Here is a 12,029-nt window from a genome sequence, read left to right as displayed (position 1 = left end):
TATTTCACATGCATATATTTTCACTCTCACACACATACATACTCCTTTCACATACATGCATTTTCACTCTCACATACATATATTTACACCTTGATGCACATGTATTCTTTACTTTTACATACATACAATCTCTTACATATACATATTTTCAATCTCACGTGTTCACCATTTTCTCAAATACATATACTATATCTCAGCCACATACTTATATTGTCACTTTAGCATATGTATATTCTTGACGCTCATCTTTTGTGGTATCCATTACTTTCACTGACACAGGAAGTTCCTACTTAAACAGGAAGTCACTCTCAAACCGAGAAATACACGTGCAATACTTGTTTAGCTTGGTGTTAAAAATATCCAAAGAGGAAATACAGATTTCTTTGTTCATGAGAGGCTGTATGGAGAACTTCGTCATCACCAGATTTGTTGAAGATTCAAGAAATAGAGAAACGATCAATACATTAGAGTCTTTACATGGATATCTTCATTTTTTGGTGAGTGCTCATGAATGCAGGCCAAGAACCAGGTATGAGAACAGGTATGCCCTGTTGCCTCCACCTGTGATGACTGGGCTTCAAGGAAGGGCTCAATACAGCATTTCAAAGATCAAATCTCTCATCTAGTATCCCTTGGAATCAGACCTGTATAAAGTACTAGAGACCCATACTTGAGTAAAAGTACAAGTGCTCTATCAAAAAAGTGACTTGAGTAGAAGTAGAAGTGCTCTTTAAGCACACCACTTAAGTAGAAGTACTAAAGTATTCAACATTTTTTGTACCTAAGTATTGCAAGTAGTTTATTTTAAAATCTACTACTCAAGTACTGAAAGTAAAAGTACAAGTATTGTGTTATTTAGTTATTAAAGAAAGCAGTCAAAAGTTTGAATATCATATTGTTTATATTATGTCAAATGTTTAGCCTAAGGCTGTAGCCAAAGGAATTAACAAATATTAAATATATTAAAAATAACAAATATTAACAAATACTGAAATAAAATGTACAATTATCACACTGTGCAAATAAAATGAACATCCTCTCCAGCACGATTAAAGCCCCAAAAAACGTATCACACACTAGCTAGTAACATCTGTGATGTAGCTAGAGGAAAGTAAGCAAGCTAGCAACATACAGATAAACTAGCAGCTTCACATCACAGGGTCAAACTGTTAACATTCAGTACTCACTGCAGACTGAAACCACTCAGGAATAGATTAATCTGCTGCAACACTAGCTAAATAGAAAGAGTACAAATTTACATCGTCTCTGACTTCTGAATGGGCAACCGTAATGAAAAGAAACACGACGCGATCTCTGGGATTTCTTATGTAGGAAAATATACTGACAAAATATCTTACAAATTTTATTTTGCATCTCCAAAGCTATATTTACTATATATATTTTTTTTAAATCCAGGACCAAATAATAGGTGTGACTTTATAAAACGTCTACACAGAATCCAAATTTGGTTAAGTAGCAGACAAAAATATATTTTTTTTAAATGAAAGTCTTTGTGTAGGTAAAAACATATTTATTTTTATATTAATATTTTTATTTGATTACTGTAAAACATTCAGCAAAAGTAATTCATAAAATGTTATTCTTTCTATGTGGGGTGATTTCTTTTGTCTGAAATCTCAGTCTGTGATAAGTTTTAGGGAAAAAAAACTGGGGATTTCATGGGTGTTTATTACAAGTTTCAACCTAACCCTGTGAAAATTAAGCAATTGATTAAATTTATCTGCAAGGGCTATACTCATAACTAAGAATTTGGAGTAGGAATTTTGGGAGGTCCTATGGATTTGAGATCCTTCATTTGACATTCTGTGGAATGACTCCTGCTAAATTGACTAAGCATCCAAAGCAAAACAGAATTTTAACATTTTTAACAATTGTTGATGCACAGTTTACAATTTCTTTTTTCCCCTTTTCCTAATTTCCTTAGGCACAACCTAAAAAAAAACTAAACCGTTTTAAACAGTTTTATAATCTGTGCTCTCGGTTTTCTAAACTGTGCGCACAGATTCATAATCCGTGCTCTCGGTTTTATAAACGTAAGCAAAATTAGAAAGATATTCACAGATTCGAACTTCTGGGATCAATTATCTATAGCGAAATGTTATTAAATCACAAACTATGCATCTAGTAGTAGTAGTAAGGTTAACAACGAGCTACAAACTCATTGTCATCAAAAGGAGCCATCCTCCGACCAGGAGAAATAACATTATTGGTCTCTAGCAGCCGGCGGTGAGAGCTTACTTTTGGATCTAGCGATCTCAATAAATTGAATTAAAATCTGACTTGTTTTAACATATGTCCATTGTTGAACAGGATAAAAAAAAATCTAACAACACATAACAATACATTGGAAATCTGCAGAAACGGACATCAAGAGAAAGAGGGTTGGTCCAAGATGGCGACCTGTGCAGACGCTTTATTCTGAGCTCCAAGACTCTGACCGAGTACCAGTGATTTAAATTGACTTATTGAGACTATATCAACATATCATCGATAAACGAAGGAGTAGAACGTTGCTCTCGCATCCAGTAAGTTCATTCGCCCGAACAAAAGGACTTTAACTGGTCAAATTTAGTGATATAGCAACTAGCTAACGAACTGTTCGCTGTTAGCCAAAGTTGTGCTAACAGCCAGGACACGTGTGCTAAGATGTCAAAGAGAGATGCCAAGAATGTGAGAAAGGGAGGCCTGATAATGGATATAGCTCTGATATTTCCTACCTCAGAGTATTTATTTTTCTTTAACTAGTTCCTATAACCTTAATAGATGTCCAGTTCAGATTTATTTTCTTTTTTTTCTTTTATTATGACAGACTTCCATTTTAGTTCCTTAAAAATAATATCTTTTAATGTCAGGGGTATCCGTGACAACAAACTCACCAAACAAGACCCAATGGAAATGGAAATGGATAAGGCACACACTCAGAAGAAAGAAATCAATCACTAAACAGGCACTGACGTGGAACCCAAAGGGCAGGAGGAAGAGAGGCAGACCGAGAACCACCTGGCGAAGAACCACAGAACAGCAGATGAAGAAAGAAGGGCTGACGTGGCAACATCTTGAGCGGAGGGCCCAAGATCAGAGAGGATGGAAGAGCTTCATCGATGGCCTATGTTCCAATGGGAATTTAAAGGCCTAAGTAAGTGAGTAAGTATCCGTGACAGCAACAAAAGAAAATCAATCTTTTTGTTCAGTAGACGAAAAAATGCTGATTTGATATTTTTACAAGAGACTCATTCAGTGGGCAGTGATGTGAAATTTTGGAAAGCGCAATGGGGCGATCAATGCTATTTGTGTCATGCCTCTCAACAATCAGCAGGTGTCACCATTCTCCTTAATAATTTTAAAGGAGATATAGTTGAATCAGTGATCTCCAATGAGGGTAGATCTTGGTTTTCAAATTATACAATTCCTTCTTTATAGTTTGCAATTCATATAACTATAACAATACAGCTCTAGCAAAAGTGTTGGACTATTTTCAGCTGCTTCGGGTTTAACACTTAACAAATCTAAATGTGAAATTTGATGTCTGTATCAGACTGAAGAGGAAACATTTTTTAATATACCTGTTAAGAACTGTGTAAAATATTTAGGTATTCATATCTGGAAGGACCACATGGAACGTAAACAACTTAATTTTTCGTCTAAATTGAAGAAGACCAAAACAATACTGAATTTATGGCTTCAAAGAGACATTTCTATTTTAGGAAGGATTCTTTTGACTAAAGCAGAAGGGATTTCAAGATTTGTTTACTCTGCTCTCTCTGTCAATGTCCATGATTCAACATGTAAAGACTGAAATACCATATTTACAAATTTTGTATGGAAAAACAGACACCATCACTTAAAAAAGCAGTGCTCTCTGGTTCTAAGGATGAAGGTGGATTTGAACTTCTGGACTTTTGGGTCTTGAATTGCACCTTTAAGGTGAAATGGTTGAAGGAATGTTTGAGAGCACCAGAGTCTTTATTGTACCTTATCCCCAATAACATTTTTAATAGAGTAGGAGGTCTTACATTTTTATTGAAATGTAACTACAACATTATAAGATTGCCGTTAAATTTTAACGGCAATTGGGATAGTTTTAACGGTTAAAAATATGCCAATTTTATCAACAAGCTGTTTTGGCCTGGAAGCTGTGTAACTCTCATAACTTTTCTCTGCACAAGTCTATCTTATGGAATAATGAATGCATCACTAAAGGGAACAAGTCACTCTATTTGCAGAAATGGATCGATAGAGATATTATCTTCTTTTCAAAGATTTTTTGCGCTTTTCCACCTTTAATTCTTGACAGGACAGCTAGGTGAGACAGGTGAGAGAGAGGGGGAAGACATGCAGGAAATTGTCACATGTCGGTTTCTGACCATGGACCTCTGCGTCGAGCCAACCCAGCCACGAGATATTATCTTCTTAAAAGACTTTAGACCTTTTTGATTGTAATAGCCAATTACTTAACTATGAATCCTTTCTCAGAGAGAAGGCATTCCCAAAAACGTTCAAAGAATATAACTCAGTTTTCAAATCTATACTTAATGGCATATTAGAATTAATGAAAAGTTATAAAAAATTAAATGAAGTTCCTGGTTTTTATTTTACTCTTTACATAAATGATATTATGAGCAGCAAATGTACCTATAAGCACATTAGATAATGCTTTCTAAATGTAAAGAAAATAGAACCTCGTTGGAAATTTTTCTGGAATTCTCATTTTACTAATGCTTAGTATGGCGTGGCTTATTCCTTTTAGATATTGCATCACCAACAAAGTTAGGGAATTACATTTGAAAATATTGCATAATATATATCCTACAAACCTGTTTATCTCAAAATGCATGCCTGTTGATAATTATTGTAGTTTTTGTAAGACTGAACAAGAATTGTTAACCCATCTTTTTTATGTTTGGTCTTTATGTATTACTTTCTGGAAAAGTTTTGAAAATGATATGGTAACTAAAACAACACATACAATTACACGTGAAGGGGAAACACATTATTACATATTTTGAAAATATTTTGATGTAAATATAGGAATTTATGTAATATTGTAAATCTCTTCATTTTATTAGGTAACACCATGTTTAAAACTATTCCAAATTGAAACTGACATATACTTTGAGACTGTAAAATTGGTAACAAAAAGAAAGATATTTTAATAACTGATATCTACTCAAAATTATTTAATTAAGAACTCTGGCTGTCAATATCATTAATGAAGTTTGCAAGTCTGTCACTTCTTTACTTATGTATTTGTTTCTTTTTAAATTATTACTTCCATACTTACTTTCATATTATATTATTTTCTACTTATTTATGTATAGTTTTATGTTTACGGACTAAATAAAAAAATAAAAAAAATAAAAAGAAATAACTCATGCTCTTTGTTATAAACACAACTGGACTATTATACAAGAGCGACATCTTGTGGTCAGACCTACATGAACTAGTGGAATGAATCGATGGTACAATTTCACTCTTTCCTGCTGATAGCCTACTTCTGTTGGGAGTCCTTTAGGGAGCTACCCTCCACCCGGGCGAGCATGCAGTCAGACAGCAGAGTATTCAACCTGCTAATGAGATTTAGTGCACATTTAGCATGTTAAGAGATAAATGGTATATCTGAAAATTGAAGCATTGCTCGTGATTTACAAAGAATGTAAACGCTGGCTACATTTGTTACAAAGGTTCAGTTCACCCAATGCACAAAAACACTTTTTGGACTTAGAACTAATATTTAGCCATGCAAATCATAGTTTGAATTGATAAGGTTTCTAGATATCTTCATCTGAGATTAAATACAATGGAGATGAGGGGAATTACATTTGTGGTGCTCACAGCAATGAAGTGTAGCTAATGTCTGAGTCACCTAATCCACAAAGTTTACTCTTTTCATTGTATTTTCTAAGATAAACCAAAGATAGTTTAGTCATTTCGGATTAGTGGAAGGTGACCCTTCATTTTGTCATCGCATGCACTATTTAAAGAAATCTGGTAAAAAAAGTTAAAAACAAACAAGGAAGTACAAAATTGCTTTCTATCTTTTATCTAAATTCTTTTATTTTGAAGACAACGCCGCTGGATGGCGGTAAGGCAGGGGAAGTTTTAAATTTACCCATTTAACAGACAGACGAAGAAAAAACGGAACCCGCACAAAGCAGGAACCTTTGAACGAACGCTGCAAAACTCGGATTTGTTTATTGGTGACACCTGGGGAACAGCTGTTTTTGATCGGCTAACGTTGGTAGCTAGCTAGTTACAGACAACTTACTGGCTAACTTAACGCTAATCAAAGTATATTACTGGTTTCCGCCTTGTACAATTTAAAGGTATGTACGCCATTAACTAGAATAAACATGTTATTGTTGGTTGGAATCTTACTCTATAAAAAAGTTAACAACAGCTAACAAGCTAACGTTAGCTAGAGTAGCTAAAGCAAAGATCCTTTCTAAACCGTCTCCGGCTAAAGTTAACGTTATAGCTATTTATATCTATGGTTTAAAGCGTTAGCTAACCAACGTTTAACTTAATGGTACGTTCGCTTAAATGTAATAGGTAACGGATAGCCTACCGCTACACTAAAGAACAAGATTTAAGACCTCTAATGCACTGTTACGATTTGCTCTCCTATTCAACACACAACTAGCTAACGTTACTACATTCAGTAACGTTATTTTAAGTAATTATACATTGAGAAATGATTCAGATGTTGTAATTCGTACGTATGTGTTGATCAAGGGCTCGGTCGAAGACTTGTATGTTGGTTTTATTTAAAATTATCTCAAAAGTTGTTTGGGGTTGTTTTTACAGATAAGCACGACTCTTTAACTTTACAGTAGGGCTGGGCGATATGGAGAAAATTAAATGTCATGATATTTTTGACCAGATACCTCGATATCGATACCGCTATTAACGATATTGTAGTGTTGACTATTGGTGCTTTCACAAAATATTTACACAATGAGATTTTTGATAAATAATCATCAGTAATGTGGATATAATGACTAAGTGGGTAAAGGCAAATAATAGAACAGTTACAACAGTCTGGTAAGTTCAGAAAATGACATCACTTTACTGTAATGCAGCCTTTAAAACCAGGAAAAGACAACACTTATGCCATATTACGATATCCAAAATCTAAGACGATATCTAGTCTCATATCACGATATCGATATATTGCCCAGCTCTACTTTACAGTAAATATTGTCAAAAAAGTCAAATATCTTATTACCTCAAACCCACCCAGGTTGATTGGAGGGCTGTTGCCATGGAGCCTGCCTGCCGTAAAGACAAGCCAAAGCTGAACTCTACACCGACCAGAGGAGACAGAGCCAAACAGAAGTCCGCACAGCAAGAGCTCAAACAACGACAGAGAGCAGAGGTGACTAACATCACCCTTTTTAAATTACTTCTCACTCCTTCAAACTGTCTTTATTTAAACAACATTCAAAGACAGGCAGTCATTACTTCTCACTGCTGAAAAACAGAGATGGGGATTTAAAGGTCCAGTGTGTAGGAATTTCTCCCATCTAGCATTGAGATCATATATCGTAATCAACTGTCTCTTTCGGGCCACGCAGTTCAAAGTACTTATTACAGCTATGGTAGCCTTCTCCTTTTTTTCTGATGATGCCGGTCTCTTGCTCTTTTCAATATCTTTTTCTTTTTTGGGCGAAGAAGAAGACTCCTGTTCTTGAAATTTGGATTTTGAATATGTGTGCTCCTCCATGTTTCCTTCTTCAAACTTGCCGGGGCCGGGAAGCTATGATACCCATTAGCAGCATTAGCAGCACCTGTTAGTTTATCATCTGACAGCGAAAACGCGAAAGGCGGAGCAGTATATCCTGTATGTCTTGGGAAAAAAAAAAACTTGGAATTGATGGTGGTGGTAAATATTCATGAAAAAGGACAAGTTTGTGAATGGGCAACACAGATTTTGATAATGAACTAAACACGTTACACACTGGACATTTTAAGTCGCACACACTCTGTCCTCGAGAGACTTGATATTCGTATTTGTAAACAAAACTTTATTGTTTTGGTACATTAATATTAAGGAAATGCACCAATTCCCTCACTTGTTGTTATGCGGCCACCGATCACTGTAAGCTGCAGCAACAACACCATGACAAGCACACCTGCAACTGTTGTGCCATTTGTCATTACCTTTGGCTATTATAACTTCATGCTTTGAAGAAAAGCTTTCATTTAGTTTTAGTTTTCATATCTCATTGTAGTAGCCTTTTTAAAGTGATCATATACCAAACTAATCAACGCTGATACGGTATGCTAATAGATAAAAGAGTGATGATACAGTACATGCTTTGAATGCCTTAGATATAGCTATGCAGTGTTCTAAGTAGACCGGATGGCATGCAGCAGATGACAGAACACTCATTATAACCATAAGAGACTCAAGAGTTGACTTTGACTTGTGACCTGACTTGGACCTGCAAAAAATGGCTTGAGCATCTCTGCTTTTTTTTTTTTTTTATAATCAACTGCGTCAACTTTCTTCCCTTCTTTTATTTACAGATTTATGCCTTGAACAAGGTGATGACAGAGTTGGAACAGCAGCAGTTTGAGGCCTTTTGTAAACAGATGCAATCACAAGGAGAATGAGTCCCGCCTTCCTTTTTCATCTGGACCAGGACCCTGTCGCCCTGCAAAAACACAATGTACCGATACACAATCACACACTTATACTTACGCTGATGCTTGATAAGACAATCTTTCTGCTCTTGATGTGTTAGCGATTCAGATTCCTCACTCTGTAACCTGAATATGCTGGAGAGTATTGTTATAATTACCTGACCTGATTGGTAAATGAAAGCATTGTGGGTAAAATGTTGCCAGACAGGAACAACTGTAATCAGAGTTGCATATTTCCTACAAAAACATCAGGTCACTGATATTTATCAGTAGCTGCCAGGAGTTCCTCACCGGACACTGATTGGTTCGTTAAAGCACACTTTAAAAAAGCTTTGAAGCTTTGGTATCATCCGCCCATCACGTCTCAAGTCAGAAATACATTGTACTGTAAGCTAGGGTTGGTTGCAAATGTGTCGAAATCGCAATATGGACTAGTGCAGAGATCTTCAACAGGGGTTCCAGGACACCTAGGGGGTCCTCGGAAATGCTGCAGAGGGGCCACCAAATTACTGATCGATGGTTTTAAAAAAAAATATGTCTGAAAATATACATTAACATGAATCCAACATATTATTAGTAAATGTACACAACAATGATGATAGGCTTACTGGCCTATAGGTAAAGTAGCCATATGGTTGCCTTCTACATACAGTTAAGCTTAAGGATTCAATGTGCCACATTTCAGCATTAAAACTTGATGTTTAAATCTATGAATATGCCAACAATTTTTATTTTAAAAGCTTGGTATTTTATGCACCATTTAAAAAAATAAATAAATAAATAAATAAAAAAGGCCCAGTTTAATATGCAACTCAATTGTATGCAATATATGTATTAGGGGGTCCCTGCTTTGTCTCTAATCAGCTAGGGGTCCTTGGCCTAAAAAATGTTTGAAGACCCCTGGACTAGTGCAATATCCAAATTGCAGGTGGGGCACAATATTTGTTAAAGGCAAAATATGTGTCAAACCATTCTGAATTAAGTATGGTGGTGCTGCCGTGACGTCCCGGCCTACAAATCGTATCCAACAGACTAAGTCCTCGCAAAAATAACGCTATAATCAATTTAATTTTAATATTTTTCAATGAAAATAAGTGATACAAAATTGATCATTCCCTCCAATATCGTGAATCATATTGCAATTGCAATATCAAAGTAATCGCAATTAGATATTTTCCTCATATCGTGCAGTCCTACTATAAGCTTCTTTTGATTGATTGATTGATTGATTGAAATTTATTTCGAACATGTAAAAGAAAACAAAGGGTCATACAGAAATTAATACACAAAATAGAAAGCATATTGAGATACATGAACGACAAACGCAATGATTTTTTTTAAATATCTGAAAAGGAGTGGGAAGAAGTTCACTTATTTAATCACACCTTTACATAAATAATTGTTGACAAGCTTCCTCAGTCATTTTTTAAACTCATCCAAATATATAATTTTACTTGCCACGTATCTTATAAAAGATACCATTTGTTTCTCATACATTCATATCAAATATTTATTATTTCTTGCACATTCTTGAAGGTTTCACATCCAGTGTGCTTCTGATTTTCAACTACCAACAGCAGAACAAGAGGTTGTTTTTTTTTTATGGTTTTTACATATTGCTTAATGTAGCTCTAAAATAGACGGTGCCCTTAATATGCCAGTGTTATTGGTGCTCACTTTGAACACTATCTTGTGAACAACATTGTATGCAGTTCCACCTGGCCTGTACATATTTAATATAGCATTTTATTGTCACATTAACGTTTTGCAATCCAAACAACTTCTATTTATGACTGATAACTGTAAAATATTTATACTAAGTACAGTATGGCATCCACCTTCACTTGAGTTAAACATTTTTAATTGAATGAAAATAAAAGTGAGTTTAAAAAAATTAAGTGTTTTTATTTATTAGTTTCTGCATTTTATCCATATAAAGACCTCCATGTAAAGACATGTAAAATCGAAGATAAGGGTTGTGGCTACATGTCTAATCTCATCTTCCTTTGTAACTCCTGGCTCCTGTTCTTTAAATCTGGTTTTAGATTAATATAATCCTGTTAATTGATATTCAGCTAAATGTTTGAGGATTGATTTGTTAGTTTTCTCGAGTAATGGTGCACTCTTATTTTGAAATAAAGGCAAATGAGTAGAGAGCATTATCAGCATTCATATGATTGGCTAAGAGCTGATCTTGTGATTGCAGTTTGAGCATTTAATGACCAAGCCAGGACAGTTAATAATATTAAATCATCTGTGTAGTTTAGAGACAATGGTAAAAAGTACCTAAGGATATTTACTCAAGCACTGTACTAAGTACAATTTTGAGGTACTTGAACTTTACTTGAGTATACAATATTTCCCTCTGAAATGTTGTGTAGTAAAAAGTCGCATAAAATGGAACTACTCTACAACTACCTCGAAATTGTACTTAAAGCTTTAGTGCGTAACTTTCTAATTTTTTTAAGATTATTAGCGCCACTGTAGGACTCCGCCAACATGGGGCAAACGCTCTTACTGGGTGAGCTAGAGGCCGCCCCTAGTGCGTAACTTTTTGATATTAATGAACGTCCGTTACATTCAAGCCATTGCCAAATTAGTTGCTACAAAGCTAATTAAGACTATCAGCTCCACACAACTCTCTCTGGATTTCTCAGTATGGCTATGTTCAAAAGATTATGGCGTCCGGTGACTTTCCCGCGCAGAAACTCAAGTTAAGATAATGACCTCTTCTGAAGAGTCCATGTTTTTTTTTTAAAGCCTCTGAACACCCACACAGGTGTTTTCAGTTATTCTGGCTGATTATTAGGTCACAAATTCGTCGGTCATCTGATACGTGACGAGGCATGCTAGATGTAGCGGAACCTCACATATCCGGCAACGTTGAGTAAACTTTTAAATAGGCTCTATCTTGATAAATCGACCATAGATTTGAAGTTTAAACAACTACATTCTCGCATACAATAATCTTAAAACTGCATTTCGCGACACAACAGTAGTATTTTCAGGATTTATAATTTACAGTTAAATTCTCTCCTCCGCCATTGCAGCTGGCTCCACACACCAGGGATGTATTGGTGTTTTTCCATTACATGGTACCTGCTCGACTGAGAATGGTCCAGCTGCCACGCCCACAGGAAATTACGTCACTCACGCCATGCCCCCGGCCGCTCACGCCACGCACATTTCCGACTTTCAGACAATAAGGTACAGCTTCATCTTGCCGGTGATGGCAGCAACGATTACCGAGAAGCACCAGGTATGATTTTGATAATAGAGGTATTTAGCCCGTTATCGCTTGTCTAAAACCAGAAGAAACAGAACTGATTACTTTTCATGTATACCCTGACACATGGTCCCCA

The 12,029-nt window shown here is 35.6% G+C and overlaps 1 protein-coding gene across 1 annotated transcript; it reads left to right on the top strand.

Moving 5' to 3' along the window:
- Positions 1-6,190: 6,190 nt before the first annotated feature.
- On the top strand, positions 6,191-10,561 carry LOC120557840 (small vasohibin binding protein). Its single transcript, XM_039798476.1, has 3 exons — positions 6,191-6,344; positions 7,262-7,396; positions 8,551-10,561. Exons 2-3 carry the CDS (start codon positions 7,283-7,285, stop codon positions 8,635-8,637), a joined length of 201 nt encoding a protein of 66 aa, XP_039654410.1. The 5' UTR covers positions 6,191-6,344; positions 7,262-7,282; the 3' UTR covers positions 8,638-10,561.
- Positions 10,562-12,029: the final 1,468 nt, after the last annotated feature.

This window comes from Perca fluviatilis, chromosome 4 (assembly GCF_010015445.1).
Source record: "Perca fluviatilis chromosome 4, GENO_Pfluv_1.0, whole genome shotgun sequence".
NCBI lineage: Eukaryota > Metazoa > Chordata > Actinopteri > Perciformes > Percidae > Perca > Perca fluviatilis.
The sequence above is the reverse complement of the archived record's forward strand: the minus strand, read 5'-3'. Positions and strand labels throughout refer to the sequence as shown.

Coding starts and splice junctions, on each gene's coding strand:
- LOC120557840 (XM_039798476.1), top strand. CDS start 7,283: ATGGAGCCTGCCTGCCGTAAAGACAAGCCAAAGCTGAACTCTACACCG. Junction 7,397..8,550: donor AACAACGACAGAGAGCAGAG/GTGACTAACATC, acceptor TTTTATTTACAG/ATTTATGCCTTGAACAAGGT.